At 40.8% G+C, this 18,935-nt stretch overlaps 1 protein-coding gene across 3 annotated transcripts in view; it reads right to left on the bottom strand.

Moving 5' to 3' along the window:
- Positions 1–4,693: 4,693 nt before the first annotated feature.
- The window catches only part of ccser2 (coiled-coil serine rich protein 2), a 350,893-nt gene continuing 336,651 nt past the window's right edge, over positions 4,694–18,935 (bottom strand). For 2 of the 3 annotated variants that reach the window (XM_033012716.1, XM_033012717.1), the window contains one exon: positions 8,656–9,039. In XM_033012716.1, coding sequence (XP_032868607.1) covers positions 8,976–9,039 — 64 coding nt within the window. In that variant the 3' untranslated portion in view covers positions 8,656–8,975. Of the gene's footprint in view, positions 9,040–18,935 lie in introns of all 3 variants that reach the window. The other variant, XM_033012715.1, reaches the window with a different exon arrangement.

Here is an 18,935-nt window from a genome sequence, read left to right as displayed (position 1 = left end):
AGATAATAAGAGATCTTCTCAAGGAAGATAGACAATGGACAATAAGTGCAGGAGTAGGCCATTCGTCCCTTCAAGCCAGCACTGCCATTCAATGTGATCATGGCTGATCATCCCCAATCAGTACCCCGTTCATGCCTTCCCCCCATATCCCCTGATTCTGCTATCTTTAAGAGCCCTATCTAGCTCTCTCTTGAAAGTATCCAGAGAACCGGCCTCCACCGTCCTCTGAGGAAGAGAATTCCACAGACTCACAACTCTCTGTGAGAAAAAGTGTTTCCTCATCTCCGTTCTAAATGGCTTACCCCTTATTAAACTGTGGCCCCTGGTTCTGGACTCCCCCAACATCGGGAACATGTTTCCTGCCTCTAGCGTGTCCAAACCGTTTAACAATCTTATATGTTTCAATAAGATACCCTCTCATCCTTCTAAACTCCAGAGTGTACAAGCCCAGCGCTCCATTCTCTCTGCATATGACAGTCCTGCCATCCCGGGAATTAACCTTGTAAACATTCGCTGCACTCCCTCAATGGAGATGGATATGAAAATGATAAAGACAATTGAAAGTTGAATTTCAGAACAGCAGGTTTTGGTAGCGAAGAGCATGATTCCATTGTTATAGTGATTACAATGGGAAATAATCAAGTGGAGGGGAGATACAGTCTTTCCCAGGATTTGTAGCTCCAATGGATAAGAACACCATGGCAGACGCAGTTCCAATTTCCAGTTCAACTGATGTGCACCAATTTCAGATATGCTGCTTTCCAAGTACCTGACTGCCGTGCTGGATTGAATTATATTTTAAAGTGCATGGTGCATGCAACAACGAGTTGCGTTGCTCGCTTTCTCATGAGCTATACTGAATTCCTTGAACTCCTCAGACGGGGACGAATGTAATGAATGAAACCCAAGTTAGATGCAGCGAAGAAAGGCTCAGTGGCCTGGTAAATGCTCATTTCATCAACTGCTACTAAATCATGTGAGCACATAGCCTTGAGGTGCTCCTGTACTGATTGTTATTGAGGAAGAAGTGTGTCTGCCAATTCTAACATACTGTGGTCTGCTGATGAGGATGTCGGGGATCCAGTTGCAGAGAGATTAGCAGAGACACAGTTCCCTGCTCATCTTTCACATTCAGTACCTGGGTTCTTCAGCTCCACGTTTTTGCAAGTGCTCTTCAGCTTGCATTGTTTTTGCCCTGTTACATGCTATTTATTAATTTGTTCTCTAAGTTTGATTCACTGGGCAAAGCTGCCTTTAATAGTTACCCCTATTTGTAAGCTACTTTCTAATATTTGTTGCTGTTGGGGATTTTTTTGGTGGTTATTGTTGATCATTCTTCTATCCAGTGGACTGAGAAGAAATCTACTTATTGTTTGACTGCATGGGACAAATGAACTCCAGGTCCATCAACGAGCAAAACCACAATACATGATATAGTCAGGCCTATTTAATTTGAACAATACCCCAGTTCCCTTTACAGCCTCAGCTGTAAATGGTGATGATATTAATGGTGTTACTCTTTTTTTGCACTTCCATTATTAGCCATTCGGAACCTTATCATGACCTTAGACCTCACCAAAACCTGAATTGGCCAGTGTTTTCCTAGTTCACCATCACTAGCCTTATTCTACAACCAATAATTAAACACTTCTATTCACCCGCACTTGAGGTTTAATTTTAGAGTTATCCTGGAATGCCGCCGGTCTATCCCTAATCTCATTAATCCTTCTAACTGTGCAGCACAACTGTGTGGGGTCACAACTCGGGTTCATTTGCAGGAGGCCTTAAACTGTTCTCTGTCAAAGAGGAAATAGAACATATTCTGCCCAATGTTCTTGATGCGATCATTACATTTCATTTTGTGACTCTTGCCCTTTGTTCCTCTTGTGGCACATCCCCACACTATAAACAAAATGGCACTCCAGGGTTCTTAATTGGCTATGAAATGCTTTAGGGAATTACTATATATATGTGCAACCCCATTTTAGCTTCTGAACCTACATTGCTCTGTGCAAGTGCATCAAATCTATTCATTGCTAATCAGCGCTGTGGGCAAATTCAGTGGTATTAAAGATTACGAGGCCACATGACCTCTCAAGTCAGAATCTCCATTCAATAGGGCGATGGTTGCTTTGATTATAGCCTCAACACTTTTCTGCCTGCTTCTCACAATAAACCAAAAATCTATCTCAGCCTTGGATATCTTCAATGATTCAGCCTTTACAGGTTTTGCGTTAAGAGAATTATTTTGTGCATTTCTCCTGAATCAGCTTTCACACATAATGACCTTCCTCTGATTATAGTTTTTCTTCTACATTTTGGCTTTTGGTTGACCAAGTCCTGCTTGGTTTTCCACTCCACTGCCAAATTAGTTCTTAGCCTTGCAAGGATTTTGGACCTGCTCCGTTCAGGTGCAATCATTCAGCTTCTAAAGGATCCAATTCTTCAGGAAAGGTCACAGTGATGCCAAAATCTAATGCCCTCCTTATTGCATGCAGTACCTTTTCAATGATGCATCCCTGTGACCTATCATTCTAGTCCCTCAGCTTCCTGTACTCTGAGGAATAAAGTCCTAGGTTGCCCAATCGCTCCCTTTGGCTCAGGCCCACAAAACCTACCTGCATATTAGTGGGTTTATGTATGAGTTTTAATTCAGAAAGTGGAATTTAAACTGGAACACTGACCTCATCTGCTAATTTCAAACCACCTTGCATTAATTCCTTTCACTTCCCGTCTGATAATATATTGGTTCGTATTGAAGATTGCGTTGCTAGTTTTGAATAGTTTTAATTATTATGGAGCTTGGGATGAAATTGGAGAAGGCACTGAGTGGGCAGGGGAAAGGTAAGTAAAATGTTTGAACAATATATATCTTACAAAGCTAGTCAGAATTAACAATCAGTTTAGGTGCTTTCTGTTGAAGATTCACAGGGTCAGTGGCCACCTTTGACTGTCTTCACTTTAACCTGGTAAAGCTGCGTCTATCATTTTATATGGTAGATGTATTAAATAAGGGCAGCATATGTTGCTGAAAACACTTTTGGTTTTCATCTTTTCGCACAACAAAGGTAGCTATTGAAACAATACTGTCAGTCCCATTGCTCCATATTTTTTGCATATAACCTATTCTCCCTCTCACTTGCCTACACTGATGTTCCTACCACACTGTTACTAATTAACAACCAACCCGCACTTCTTTGGGTTGTGAGGGGAAGCTGGAGGACCCAGAAATTCCACACAAACTGGATAAAAAAGTCAGAATTCAACAACATCTACTGTGTTGTCCTCTCTTAGATGGGCTGAGGATAAAGTTATTATCCACTATGTTAAGGTTGGAACAGACTCTTCATTCATGGTAAAGACAGATCTACATTTGCAAATATTAATTCACTGCCATAAATCAATGATTCACTGCCTGTGGTCATTGTTGTTGTCTCAGCTCATGTAAGAGATCCAGCCAGATGTAGGTGCAACACCATTTGCCAGTCTGAACGGGGTCATTGCCAGAAATTGTCCATCGATCTAGTTTGACAACTTTGGATGGACCATGAGATGATGGGAAGGGTTAGGTGGGGAAGAGAGGGACTAATTATTCATTTTACCAGATGCAGAGTGAAGAAACAAATGCATTTTATTTCTTGTGCTTGGTTAAGAATGTTGGTGAGCATTCCACATGTGAGTGAGATGAATGGGAATTTGTGAGTGAGTGGGAAGCGAGCTGGAAGAAAATTTGAAATTACATTGCTTAAAATGTATCCATGAATAGAATCAGTTGCAGTGGAGATTTCTGAGTCCCGACTGTTCACACTAATCATGTAATAAGTGCAGAAAACAATAAATTGCTTAGGCAATAGAAATGTAATTTTATTTTAAACTTTCTCCAATTAATGCATCAAGCTGAGAGCAACGTGCTGAGAAGTAGCTCAGGTAAACAAACTAAATAGATAGATAAAACCTCCATGCTGCTGTTTCCATATCTTTCAATGTCATACGGAATTCAATTTGAATACATTTAAAAATCTAAATCTTTCCATCACCCACAGTGTATTTTCTTGAATTGTGTATTCTTCATAATACAATTAAGGAACGCTTGCTTTAAAGAATATGATGGTTGCAGTTCCTATTTGGATACATAACCGTGTTGTTAAAGGAAACCTTGCATTTGCATGACATATTATGTCTCCTAGAATACACTGCAAAGAACTTTGCAGTTTCTGAAGGTACTGTTTGTGGCCAGCAAAATGTCGCAACTTTGGTGGAGAATGTTTTCTCTGTACACGGTATAAGTCAAGTAGAGCCGCACCTATAAATGGAGCACTGCCTTGGTTCATTTGTACAGGTGTCAGGAATGCAGTCATTTAGGGATGATTCCCAGATGAATCAAACTTGGCAGCAAAGTTTAGGGAATGATAAAGTGCACACATAAAATGCTGCAAATCATGTCAGTGCCTGGTAAGAAAGAAACTGTCTCTCTTCATTTGGGGATTAACAGTTTGTCATTTTAGCAAATGCTATGGAAGGCTTTATTTAGTAGTTTTGCTACAAACAGCAAAGTTGTTTTCCTGAGGCTTAGTCATATTGTCATCTTAACAAATTCTTAGTTGGTTTTAAATCATGGCTTTGAAATGGAGACCAAGGTGGCTTGAGTTTGCCTTATATTAAGCATTCACACAAATTAAGACTAGTAGGAGCACATGAGTAACAACCTTTTTATTCATGTCCCCAGCCCAAGATTAGACCTGGATTTCAGTTTCCATTCCAGGGAAGACTGAACATGTCAAAATGTGCAACACAGTTGACAAACTAAATATTGCCAGATTCCTGACTAGAACAGGAGCCACCAGCTGGGAGTTTTTATTATAACAGTGAGGCACTATATTACTGTGCAATGCAAACAGCACTTACCACCTAAAGCAACAAGAACGATTGCAGCAAACTGTTAAATCCTACTTCTGACTTGGTGCCGCGTACTCAGCATAGGCACAACTCTCCGACACATAGATCATTTAAAGTGCAACTGCTCATTAATTTAATCTATTATGTAGCTCCACAGATTTAGTCAATAATTAACTTTGCATATACATTAAGTGAACTGTCTGAACCTCATTTCATCATTACAACTGCAAATATTGCACTTAGACACAGCAGCCCGCTTGATACAGAATTGATTATAATTAGCAACTTATAAATCCACAAGGACCTGGGCAAAATGCAATTGAACAATTCACGAACACCCGTAATGATTATGTATATATGTTATGAACGAACTTGCATTTATGATGTATTAAATATCTGAGGTTACTGCAATACTACAAGAAACAGGAGGAGTGATTATAGTGTGATAGGTTTACACAGGCAGTTCCCGCTACAAATATGGATATTGGAATTTGTATGGAAATACAATGTTATGAACTGAATATGAAACAATATGATCCATATGAAGTAAATGAGGACCAGGTTTCTGACAATGCATCCCTAACTAAGTAAATCTCCTCTCAACTCCCTGTGTCAAATGTTATAAGACATTGAGTCATGTTAATATTAACTTGGGAATGTAGCAATTTGACAGCATTGTGCATTGACCACTGTTGTTTACACACACCGAGAACATCGGTGCAGTTCCATGTGATAAATGATGACATTTTAACAAGATCTCTATTGCTGTACCTCCCAGTTTCATTTTACATTTGCTTCATACATTTAGATAAGCACTAAGATTGGAGGAGAATCCAGGGATTCTATAATAAATGCTGAAAAATGCAGAAGCTCATGCTGATACAGGCTGAATGGGCTACTTCCAGGAATAAAAATATCTGACTTTAAATTCAGATATTTGTACTTTGGAATACTGTTATAAACAAAAATGAACAATGTGCTGGCTATGCCGAGTTTGTACATTCTCTCTGCTTCACATGGGTTCTTCCAATGGTCTGGTTTCAACTTACATTTCAAAAATGTGTGGGTAGGTGAAGTGGCTACTGTAAATGACTCTGTATACGGGTTGGTGGACATTAGAGAGAGAAAAGATTACGGGGAAATAAGTGGGCGAATAGTAATGATAGCATTGCATGGACGACGGGCCAAATGGCTTCCTTTGCCTCGTTGTGCAAAATTATTTTAAACATATCAAAACGTGGTCCAAACCAGCAAAATATTTATGCATGACAAAATGTGGGGTGGGACAGGAAAGAGTTTGTTTAAATTCAAAGTCAAGTATTGCTTCAATGAGTCAGACTCAGGAACCGACATATTGGGATGGGGGAGGTTGGTCGAGATTTCCTGCCTCCAATTTGTCAGTGTCTAACCAGAGGGAGCAAAAGATAGTGACCATGTTACAATAATAGGGGTAGCTTCCCTCCATTTGCATGGACCAAATTTTCACAAGGATTTGACAATAAAAGCTAAGAGAAATCTCACTCAACTCTCCTCCACCTCATCTCACCACTGAACCTGAAGTACGTGATGGACTTGTACATTCAGATGGACAGCTACTTGGAATAATTTTACGTGGAATTCTCTGTGACAGCCCCTGAACAATATGTAAAATCTAGCCTAAAGGTAACTCCAGATTCTGCCTTTCTATCCTGCACTGGTAAATGTATTTAACTGTTTAAGGCTGAGGTCACAGGTTTCATCTTATTTCTGGCAGTGAGGGTTATATAAACATTCCAAGTGTATGCCAGCTGTAGTAATTGCATGCACGCAAACGGGAATGATAAAGTTATTGAAAAGTGATGACCAGTTGCCATCTCAGGGGGCAGTCATAGCATCAACTTAAATTTGGCATTTTACACTCAACAGTTGACGACAATCTCAGCTCTTGCTAAAATCACTGTTGTATTGTTTGACAGTTGGAATTAAGCACTTCCCTACCAACGCAATAGGACTACATCAGAGATGCAGGTTGTGCCCAGGGTGATTCATGCCAAGGCACAGGAATACAGCCCAAAATCCGATGTTGTTTGCCCAGTATATCGGTGACCTCAAAAAAGCATTAAGGAATTGTGAAATTCCCACACCATCTGTCTATGTAGCCTCTCCAAGGGAGGATGTCAAATTACTGGAGAGATCTGTTCTGTGGGTTTATGCCTACTGGGGTCTAGTTTGTAAGACTACCTAAAAGATGCAATGAAGATCAGTTAAACCCACAAAGGAAGAAGAATAGCCCATGAATCTGAGATGAAAGGTCATGACTGTGATTCATGGCACAGTTATTTGAAATATTTGGCATTTAGCCATCTATCTGTTGGTGGGGCAATTGTACATAATCAAATACACTGTAAAATGTGCATGAGTGATGCATGGAAAGGAACACAACATCCCTTTCCACCAAATGGCCTTAACATTGAATGTTGCCCAGCGCCAGTTGAATTGAAAAGATTGGTACTCTCTTCTGGTTGCCTTTAGAGGATTAGGCAAGCTGACAGAAATATCTTCTGAAATATTTGAAACATTAGACTTGACGCCCATTCTTTCTAGTAAAGATCTTGTAAGTATGATTCCCATTCCAGGCAATTTAATGCTGTATTTTTTTTATTACTTATATTAGAATCTAAACCTCCAGAATTTTAACTTAAATATATTTTTAATCTAATAGTTTAAACAAACAAAAATATTCAACTCCGATGGGTCAGCTAAGATTAAAATTACCACTTTCCTGGTAAGTTGCCTTCTCTTATCGTCTTTCCAATCATAACATGTTTAATCAGATTAGCTGAAATAAAAGACAACAAAGTACTAATACAGTTTTTGCTTAAAATAAATCCTGCTCTTCATGCCTCTGTCAAGGTTTACAACTTAGTGATTCATGTCCAAGTCATTACAGATTCAAAAACTGTTCCACAATTAGTTTTCTTGTCCTGTCCCACCCTGGCAAAATCTGACCAAAATGTTTGATGTTCTGGATTCTCCAAAAGCAAAAGGCCACACACTGCAAATATAGTGTCTCAAGAGTCTGTGAATGCCGGTCTTTGCCATTGCATCAGTATGGTCAGCAGGAGCTGTCATTTAGAATGGGGGAAGTTAATTGGGCCAAGTTAACAGTTGCCATATCCAGACTTGGTGAAATCTCATCAGGCAGGCAGACTTGTACTATGAGTGTTTAACACCAGGCTTCAGTTAGCCCTGAAAATTGCAACTTGTGGGAGTGGATGCATGTGTCTTTGGTTTAGGAAGGCGAGAATGCCGAACAGATGATGCAAGTTTGTCTGCCTGGGATTCATCACCCTGATCTTTTGCAGAACAATCTTCTCTGTGCTTCTTCTGTTGCTTGTCTGATGGTAGGATCTGAAATGATGGTTCGTCTTGGTATTTGGTGGACTCAACCTGTTGGATCTCCTTGTGAAGAGACCCAGGACTGGCTGAAAATGCTGAAGTCTTAATGCTCAGAAGTGGTGATGATAGGGAAGGTGATAGTTTGGATTTTCTTTTTTGTTGTTCATCTTTTTGTGTAGAAATATTTGTGGGTATTGATAATTGGAGGTGTTGTTCTGATTCCTTTTGATTATTTATAGATGGTTGAACTGAACTGTCTACAGGGCTAAGTGCTGCTTGAGAGATTGCATGCACATTTTTTCTAGGCTTAGAGACCAAAGGAGACTTCTGGATTTTGGATTTAATATTCAAATCCTTGGAAGGCTGTTTGAAAGCAAACCTGGGACGATAGTCTTTATTCAAGGCTTCTTCTGTAAATAATGAGCAGCCGGGCAAACTGACCGGCTGGACTGAAACCTGACTATGCCCATGTTCCCTAGGCAGCGCAGCTGGACTCTGCTTGGTCTTGTTAGAGACTGGGGGTTTCTGGGCAGATCTGTCATTAGAGTCTTCATTCTTCTGTTGGGTCGACAGAGTGAAGCCTTTATCAGAATCCAACTGTGAGCAAACAACATTTTTTCCTTCTTGGTTAGTTTGAGGGCAGTTCTCATTAGATCCATTCTTCTGATTCCTACTGGGGTCCTCGGTATGGACTGGTTTTGCTAATTTTCCCATGCTGCGATCTTTGGTGCTGCATGTGTAGCTGGAAGGCTGTAGTACTGGAGGCTGTTGAAAGAAACAGAACGTTTCAGATTATGTTACATTTAATATGATATAGCTAAGAGACCGGCAGAGTACATGCTTGTTTGCTTTGTGCACCTGGACATCATGCGGGAGCAACATTGAGGGTTGAAGACAAGCAGACAGCACAGCAGCCATTCTTTGGAAACACAATCTTTCAGAAGATCACGAAGGGGGTGTTCAGAACAAATGGGTTTGATAATTGTAAAATGAAAACCATACAGAGTGCAAATAAATAAATTATTAAGAACAACGGGTAGTATACAAACCTTTCTGTATGCCTGTCCAGATCATTCATTGCAAATTAACATGGCTCAAAAGGTTCAAAAGATAACTGAGTATTAAAATTCTTATTTTTGAATTACTGCTGGACTAGCAATCCAGGGAGAATTAAATTCACACCACTAGAATTTATGTATTTGCATTTTTTTTAAATCTAGAAATGGGAAAGCAATTATCAGTAAAGGTGAAACTTCAGTGTAGTGTCAACCACCATATATTATGCTGGATAACATGCAATTGCCAAAACATACAGAAGACTTTGAATTGGCCAAGCAAACCCTTCTGTTATATCAAAAGGAAAGGCTACTGACATTTCTTCAGGGTAACCAAATGAGCAATATAACTGCAAGCCTTGACAATAACATTAAGTAATGTCAGTGAATCTTTTGTGGCATTGCTCATGACAAGTCAGACAATTTTATATAATTCCAAGGTCTCCAAGACACAGTGAATATGTGCCATCCTGCTGTTAATGCAATGTGTTTAATTAGACTACCATTTAAAGGCCACAAAATCTAATTGGTATAAATGTGCATATTTTCTGAGATCAATTAGAGGCTAATTTCTATCATTAAGGGAATTTGCTGATTAGCAGGTGCTTGGAAATTCACAGCTCTGGGTTAACAAACCCATAGTCAAAAAATGTCCATCCCCCTTTTTGTCCCTACCTTTGACACTTAAATTAAAACCTTGGGTTAAAACACATTTGTTATGTGGAAATTCATTTAAATTTCCAGGTCATTAATATCTGATTATCCTGGCATTTGCACATAAACAATTCATAATAATTACACATGAGCAGACTGGAGGGCAGGCCAGGTTCAGAGCGCATCTGCAATAAAAAGGACCATCATTTTACCATGCCAGTGAATTTTATTGTAGCATTTATAAAAATGCCATTTTTTGTACTGATTCTGTGTAAGAATAATATAATGGTGGACACCAATAATTCTGGAAATCTATCAACCCATACTTTCTTAACTTGTCTTTCTTTGCTATTGAATGAAACCCAGAATTTGCAATTCTAATCAACAAGTGATTTACAGAGCCCCTTCCACAAGTATATGACTACAGGATAATCTTCCTTGATTGAAGACCTGTTTTTGAATTTTGGGTGGTTGAAAATTGAACTGTTACTCTTCCTTTTCCCCTGATACGTTAGCTAACAGAATACCATATAATTTGAATAACTGCCATTTTTGGTTCATAAGATATAGGAACAGAATTTGGCCATTTGGCCCATCAAGTCTGCTTTGCCATTTCATCGTAACTGCTCAATTTATCCTTCTCAACCCCATTCTCCGGCCTTTTTCTCGTAACCTTTGATGTCCATACTAATCATGAACCTATCAATCTTGGATTTAAAAATACCCAATGACTTGGCCACACATCTGTTCATGGCACTGATTTCCACAAATTCCTCCTCATCTTATAACCATATAACCATATAACAATTACAACACGGAAACAGGCCATCTCGGCCCTACAAGTCCGTGCCGAACAACTTTTTTCCCTTAGTCCCACCTGCCACTCATACCATAACCCTCCATTCCCTTCTCATCCATATGCCTATCCAATTTATTTTTAAATGATACCAACGAACCTGCCGCCACCACTTCCACTGGAAGCTCATTCCACACCGCTACCACTCTCTGAGTAAAGAATCTGCCCAGAATATTCATTCTAAAATTACATTATTTTATCCTGTGCCCTCTAGTCCTAATCTCTCCCACCACTGGAAACATCCTCTCCACATACACTCAATCTAGGCCTTTCAATATGCAGCAGGTTTCAATGAGATCGCCCCTCATCCTTCTAAACTCCATCGGTGGCGGCGCGACTCACCCGTTGCAGCGGCCCCTACAGCCTGTCTGTCTTTTTTTTATTTTTTGTCTAGTTAAATGTAGTGTTGGTGTTTTTTAATACTAGTTTTAAATGTGTATATGTGGGGGCGGGGGCGGGGGGGGGGGGGGGGGGGGGGGAGGGGGAAACCGTTTAAAATCTCTTCCCTGTCCGGGAGACCCGACCTTTTCCCTGTTGGGTCTCCGTTGTCGTTGGGGCCTAGCACCGTGGAGCGGCCTCCAACCTGAACGACCCGGGGGCTCGGGAGACTGCGGAGCTGCGGACTTCTCACCATCGTGGGGCTGGCCGGCCTCAGAGCGTGGGGAGAGGTGGTGACTCGCTGCTGCGACTCGACTCCTGGGGCTCGGAGGCTCCAGCAACGCAGCCGCAGGTCCGGTGGACTGGGACATCGGGAGCTCGCGGGTCCGGGGGGAGAGAGAGACCGCTTCCCGGAGCTCCCGCAACGCGACTTCTCCAGCCCGTGTCGCGGGGTTGGAACGACCTGGAGCGGGGTCATACATCACCCGGCACGGCTTCATGGCCGTGGGACATTCCAGCGCCCGCCGGGGATTCCAACTTCGTGACATTTAGACCGGGAGCGGGGCCGTAAATCGCCCGGCACGGCCTAAAATGGCCGTGGGACTTATCATCGCCCGCCTGGAGCTTGGACATTGGGAAAGACATGGAGAACAGGGGAGAGAAAATACTTTGCCTTCCATCACAGTGGGTCCACTGTGATGGATGTTTGTGTGAATTTAAATTGTGTGTATGTCTAGGAAATTGTCTTTGTTTGTATAGCTGTGGAAACAGAATTTCGTTTGAGCCTCACTGAGGCTCAAATGACAATAAATTGTATTGTATTGTATTGTATTGTATTGTACAGGCCCAGATCCATCAAACGCTCCTCATACGTTAACACAATCATCCTGGGATCATTCCTGTTAACCTCCTCTGGAATCCAAGCACATCCTTCCTCAGATATGGGTTCCAAATTCAGGTTCAGATTATGGCCTTGTATTTAATTTCACTTTAGCTTTTTAAACTGTTCATGTGACTGTAACACGATAGTCCAAATGTAAAAATATTTACTTATTTACAAATTAATCTTGTAGTCTTGCACTTATTTTCCTTAGCCTATTTTCATAAGGCATTCCGCCCATTCTGGATATCAAGCCTGCTAAATCTCTGAACTTGCTCCAACACATTTATATCTTTCCATAAATAAGGACATCGATATGATACACAATACTCTGGATGCAAACTCACCAATGCCCTTTACAAATGAAGCATTATCCAACTACTTTTGCATTTGATTCCCCTTGCAAAGTAAAACATTGTTAGTTTTCCTAATCACTTGCTGTACCCGCAAACTAGTCTTCTGAGACACCCAGATCTCTCTGTACCTCAGAGCTCTGCAATCTCTTATTTATCTCTTCTACCAAATTGTTGTCCTCTCAATTAACCTGTCTCTGTTTCTTTCAACCTCACATCCTCTTTGCAATTTACTCTTTTATCTATTTTTGTGTCAACAGCAAATGAGTCATTTATTGAAAGAGGTTGAGTCTCCAGCAATGATGTCCATTTTAAACCATTTGTTACATCTTCCAACCTGAACTTAAGTGAGCCATTTATGACCACCCTCTGTCTTATTAGCAAGCCAATATTTTATCCATGCCAATGTGGTATTTCTATACCATGAGATTTTATTATATCTTTTAATAACCTTTAAATTCTTAATCACATGCCTCTAGGTATATTCAATGGTTACCCTTCATCCACAGCACATTACGTCTTCATATAACTTCAATAAATTGGTCAAACAAGGTTACTCATTCACAAAATGATGCTGCCTTCTCCTGCTTGTATTGTTCGTTGGGCCTTTATTCAGCCTCTACTTTCTTTTCAAATAACATTCGCTATTTTCTAGTGTGCTGTAATCATACCCGGATTTTGAAAAAGTAAAACCCATCCATCAATCCTCTCACCAGCCATTTCCAGCGACCCTGGAATTTAATGCACCAGTGCCTATGGATGTCAGCAATTTCCTAGGGGTGGGAGATTGCTACCTTCATGTGTTTCAACGAATGCAATCAACCAGCTTTGATTTAAAAAAATATATTTTGTTCAATCTTCCAATCTAGCCATTCTACTTTGTACACAAACATAGAAACATAGAAAAACAGGTGCAGGAGTAGGCCATTCGGCCCTTCAAGCCAGCACCGCCATTCAATATGATCATGGCTGATCATCTTAAATCAGTACCCCGTTCCTGCTTTCCCCCCATATCCCTTGATTCCTTTAGCCCTAAGTGCTAAATCTAACTCTCTCTTGAATACATCCAGTGAATTGGCCTCCACTGTGAATTCCACAGATTCACATCTCTCTGGACACTTTTTCTTTTGGCTTGACACTATATATTATTTTATTTTTGAACCTCCTACAATGTTTCCAGCTGCTAGCTGAAGTAAAGAGTATAATTGTGTATGGAAACAAAATCATTCTCACTGCACTCCTAATATAATCTTGAGAAAGGGATGAGGAAACAGAAGGGGTACCTGCTATCTTTCAGAATCAATACATAATCAATAAATACTGAAAATTATATCCCTCTTCAACATTTACAAGTGTCTTTGTTATGGTAATTATGCTTGCTGGCAGGTCAACAGTTGGAAAATAAATCATGTTTGGAAAGGAATTACCAAGTTTGAGAATGATCTCGAAGGAGTCTATCTTATCCATGTATCCCCTCCATTAATGGACCATGGGGACTAGTTGGGAGTGTAAGGAGGGTTTCTTAAGAGTGACAGAGTACAAGCAGAATTTCTGGAGCACCAGTGCTGAGCTGGAGCCAATAAACAGTAGGTGTTGATACTGATCAATGCAACCTCTACATCAAGCACGTGTCTACCACCATAAATTAGTGTCCTCTGAAAATTACTGCCCAGGTACAGTGATGCATTAACTAGAGATAATATTACCTGTCTAGGTCAATAGACAATAGGTGCAGGAGTAGGCCATTTGGCCCTTCGAGCCAGCACCGTCATTCAATGTGATCATGGCTGATCACCCACAATCAGTACCCCGTTCCTGCCTTCTCCCCATATACCCTGACTCTGCTATCTTTAAGACCCCTATCTAGCTCTCTCTTGAAAGTATCCAGAGAACCGGCCTCCACCGCCCTCTGAGGCAGAGAATTCCACAGACTCACAACTCTCTATGTGAACCTGTCCAAGTCACCTTGCATTCTCATAACATCCTCCTCACAGTTCACACTGCCACCCAGCTTTGTGTCATCTGCAAATTTGCTAATGTTACTTGTAATCCCTTCATCTAAATCTTTAATATATATTGTAAATAGCTGCTGTCCCAGCACCGAACCTTTGCGATACCCCACTAGTCACTGCCTGCCATTCTGAAAGGGACCCGTTAATTGCTGCTCTTGTCTCTTGTCTGCCAACCACTTCTCTATCCATGTCAGCACTCTACCCCAATACCATGTGCCCTAATTTTGCTCACTAATCTCCTATGTGGGACCTTATCAAATGCTTTCTGAAAGTCCAGCTACACTGCATCCACTGGCTCTCCCTTGCCCATTTTCCTAGTTACAGCCTCAAAAAATTCCACAAGAGTAGTCAAGCATGATTTCCCACTCATAAATCCATGCTGACTCAGACCGATCCTGTTACTGCTATCCAAATATGCCGCTATTTCATCTTTTATGATTGACTCCAGCATCTTCCCCACCACAGGCTAACTGGTCTATAATTCTCTGTTTTCTCTCTCCCGCGTTTCTTACAAAATGTTAAACTACCTAAGATGAAGGATTAATTGGCAGAAATACATTGTATCAAGCACTGCTAGTGGAGGGAGAATTCAATAGCCAAAATTATTGTTTTTTTCCACCAATGTATATAAAGCAGTCATGGTATATGTGTTAGCAGTTTCTGCAAGTGTTGCAACATCATAACAGGAATGACTTCCACAAATATGGCTGCTGCACAGACAGTTCATTCCCTCTGAACAGCTTTCCTCCTGGAAATCACCTCTATCCACTATCTGCCTCTTCACACAGTACATTTACAATGAGAATACTACACAAAGTGTAATCATGCACAAACTACACGTGATTTGAAAAAGTCGCGGGATATATGATTTCATAGTAAAATTCAATTGCATTGCCCCTGCTGATGCCCAATCTTATGTCAATGCCTTAAGATTCCTCTAACTGTCACACTGAATATCTTTCCTTCATCAGTCCTATGTATTATTCTCCATGAAATATCTTGCCTCGCTGCTTACAGAAGGTTCCTAAAACTGACCACAGCCCATTAACTTGTAGCAGTTTCTTCTCCCTGGAAAATTGTGCTAAATGTAATTCTATGCAAGGATTTTCAATCTCTGATGATTTGTGCTGATCCTAAACTAATGTTGAAACAAGTGTGAGTTACCCTGAAATAATGTGGAAATCTCATCCATGATGTCTGAAAACCGGTATTAAACCAAGAAAGGTCTGAGTCTCAAAGCACATCGAGTACTTTATCTAGTAGCACAATGGTCAAAACCCAAAGGACATCTGATATAATATAATTGGAAGAAGCCTACGGGAGGAAAAGAATTTACTCAGCAAGCTATACTGATTTGGAACACAATCTCTGAAAGGGCAATAGAACCAGATTTAATAGAAATGCTCAAAAAGAAATAAAGAGGGAAGTGTGTAACATGGAGAGTTCTTTCAATGAGCTGTCCGAGTAATAATTAAAGACGCAATGGACCAAATAGTTTCCTTCTGTCCATATAATCCCTGATCAGATGGGTTATCTCTTTCAATGACCATTATTTGTGGTACACATGACAGTCATTTTCTGCCAGTTTCTGGAGAATTATTCATTGCCATTTTTACACATCAGAATTAACAAGCATAACTTCAGGTTTGAAGAAAACCATTAAGGCATCTTGATGGAAATTAATTGATTGCCCTGATACATGCTGTCCTCAGAACAATGAGGAAGATGCTGTCCCAGACTGCTGTGGGAAGAGGGGGGGGGGGGAATTAGAATTCTGGATGGCTTAGAAACTGCAAATCAAATTATTCGGTTTGTGTTAACATTTCCTACTGCAAGTATTTTACATGATATCTCTTGTGTTGGAATTTAGAGACAGTTTCAATCTGTTAGCCAGTGGTCTCACTCATTTCACACTGTGATCAAAGAACTCTCATGCTGTAAGCATTCGTTCTGCTCAGCAGTGTGATTTATAATGCAAATATGTATGTGAAATATTGGCAAAGCTCACAGATGATGGGAGGTTTGAAGACATTTCCAATAATGTGATTCTTCTCTTCCAGATAAGTGAGCTGAAATGTTTACTTGGTGGTAAAAAATGTGTTGTTTTGTTTGCGATAACTGGAGTTTGGGATAGGGTAGTGGTCTAGGCAACGCAGGTAGGCAGTCTCATGAGGATATTTGACATTGTACAAGATGTAGATATCCATTATACATGGATAGGATAGATTTGGAAGGATGTGGTCCAAACACGGGCAGGTGGGACTAGTGTAGCAGGAACATGTTGGCTGGTGTGGTGTTTCCATGCTGTATCAATCTATGATTCTATACAAGTGAGTATTGTGTGCAGTTCTGGTTGCCAAGATATAGGAAGGATGTCAATAAGCAGAAAAGAGTGCAGGGAAGGTTCACCAGGATGTTATAGGGACTGGAGGGCTGGAGTAATAAGGAGGGAATTGCGGTTTGATAAGCGGTTTGGTTTGGACGAGGGAATTGAATGCAACATCTCCAAGTTTGCGGATATCACAAAGTTGGGGGACAGTGTTAGCTGTGAGGAGGAGGATGCTAGGGGGCTGCTAGGTGACTTGGATAGGCTGGGTGAGTGGGCAAATGCATGGCAGATGCAGTATAATGTGGATAAATGTGAGGTTATCCACTTTGGTGGCAAAAACAGGAAAGTAGACTATTATCTGAATGGTGGCCGATTAGGAAAAGGGGAGATGCAACGAGACCTGGGTGTCATGGTACACCAGTCATTAAAAGTAGGCATGCAGGTGCAGCAGGCAGTGAAGAAAGCGAATGGTATGCTAGCATTCATAGCAAAAGGATTTGAGTATAGGAGCAGGGAGGTTCTACTGCAGTTGTACAGGGTCTTGGTGAGACCACACCTGGAGTATTGCATACAGTTTTGGTCTCCTAATCTGAGGAAAGACATTCTTGCCATAGAGGGAGTACAGAGAAGGTTCACCAGACTGATTCCTGGGATGTCAGGACTTTCATATGAAGAAAGACTGGATAGATTCGGCTTGTACTCGCTAGAATTTAGAAGATTGAGGGGGATCTTATAGAAACTTACAAAATTCTTAAGGGACAGGCTAGATGCAGGAAGATTGTTCCCGATGTTGGGGAAGTCCAGAACAAGGGGTCACAGTTTAAGGATAAGGGGGAAATCTTTTAGGACCGAGATGAGGAAAACATTTTTCACACAGAGAGTGGTGAATCTCTGGAATTCTCTGCCACAGAAGGTAGTTGAGGCCAGTTCATTGGCTATATTTAAGAGGGAGTTAGATGTGGCCCTTGTGGTTAAAGGGATCAGGGGGTATGGAGAGAAAGCAGGTACAGGATACTGAGTTGAATGATCAGCCATGATCATATTGAATGGCGGTGCAGGCTCGAAGGGCCGAATGGTCTACTCCTGCACCTATTTTCTATGTTTCTATGTTTCTAAACGGGCCTTTTTCCCCTAGTGCATAGGAGACTGAGATGTAACCTTATTGAGGTACATAAAATCCTGAGGGTCATAAATGAGATGAATAGTCACTGCAATTTTCTCAGGGTAGTGGAGTTTAAAACTTGAAGGCATAGCTTTAAAATGAGAGGGTAAATAATTAAAAGGAACCTGAGGAGTACTAGAGGGTAGATGGTATATAGAACAAGTATGTTTAAATGATGACATTTAAACAGGTACGTGGATAGGACCAGGTTTAGCAACTTGGTCTTTATGGATGAGTTGGGACAAAGGGACTGTTTCCATGCTGTATAACTATGACTCTAAATCTAGCTCAATATTGGGTAGTACCGCTCAGGTCAGCCGAGAATGACAGATGAGGATCAAAACTGGTGATGATCAATTCCCAGGTGTATCAGAAAAAATAATTTCTGATTTATTGGTGAGGGAAATGATTGGGTCCACATGAATTTGCAAATGAACAATAATCAGTTTTAATTGGGTCACAGCATGAATGATGACATTATTTTTCTTTGAGTCTTTATAAGAATAACATCCATAAAAGACAGCATCAAAATCCCACATAAACCAACCTGATAGTAATCTAGGTTTAAGATCTTTATCTGCTGACCCTGTTGTCCCTAGATGAGGACTGCATGGAATTGGCTCAAATGAAATTATTTTAAAGTTTTTTTTCTACTTTTGCAGCAGCACATTTTTAGCTTGATTGTTTGAAGTTGTGCTTAAGTCAAAGAGATTGGCGAGAAAACTGCTTTCAGGTCGTTTGATTGTGATTTGTTGGCCTGACATAGAAACATAGAAAATAGGTGCAGGAGTAGGCCATTCGGCCCTTCGAGCCTGCACCGCCATTTGATATGATCATGGCTGATCATCCAACTCAGTATCCCATCCCTGCCTTCTCTCCATACCCCCTGATCCCTTTAGCCACAAGGGCCACATCTAACTCCCTCTTAAATATAGCCAATGAACTGGCCTCAACTACCTTCTGTGGCAGAGAATTCCACAGA

The sequence above is a fragment of the Amblyraja radiata genome, chromosome 37 (assembly GCF_010909765.2).
Source record: "Amblyraja radiata isolate CabotCenter1 chromosome 37, sAmbRad1.1.pri, whole genome shotgun sequence".
Classification (NCBI taxonomy): Eukaryota; Metazoa; Chordata; class Chondrichthyes; order Rajiformes; family Rajidae; genus Amblyraja; species Amblyraja radiata.
This window is presented reverse-complemented; position numbering and strand designations above follow the sequence as displayed.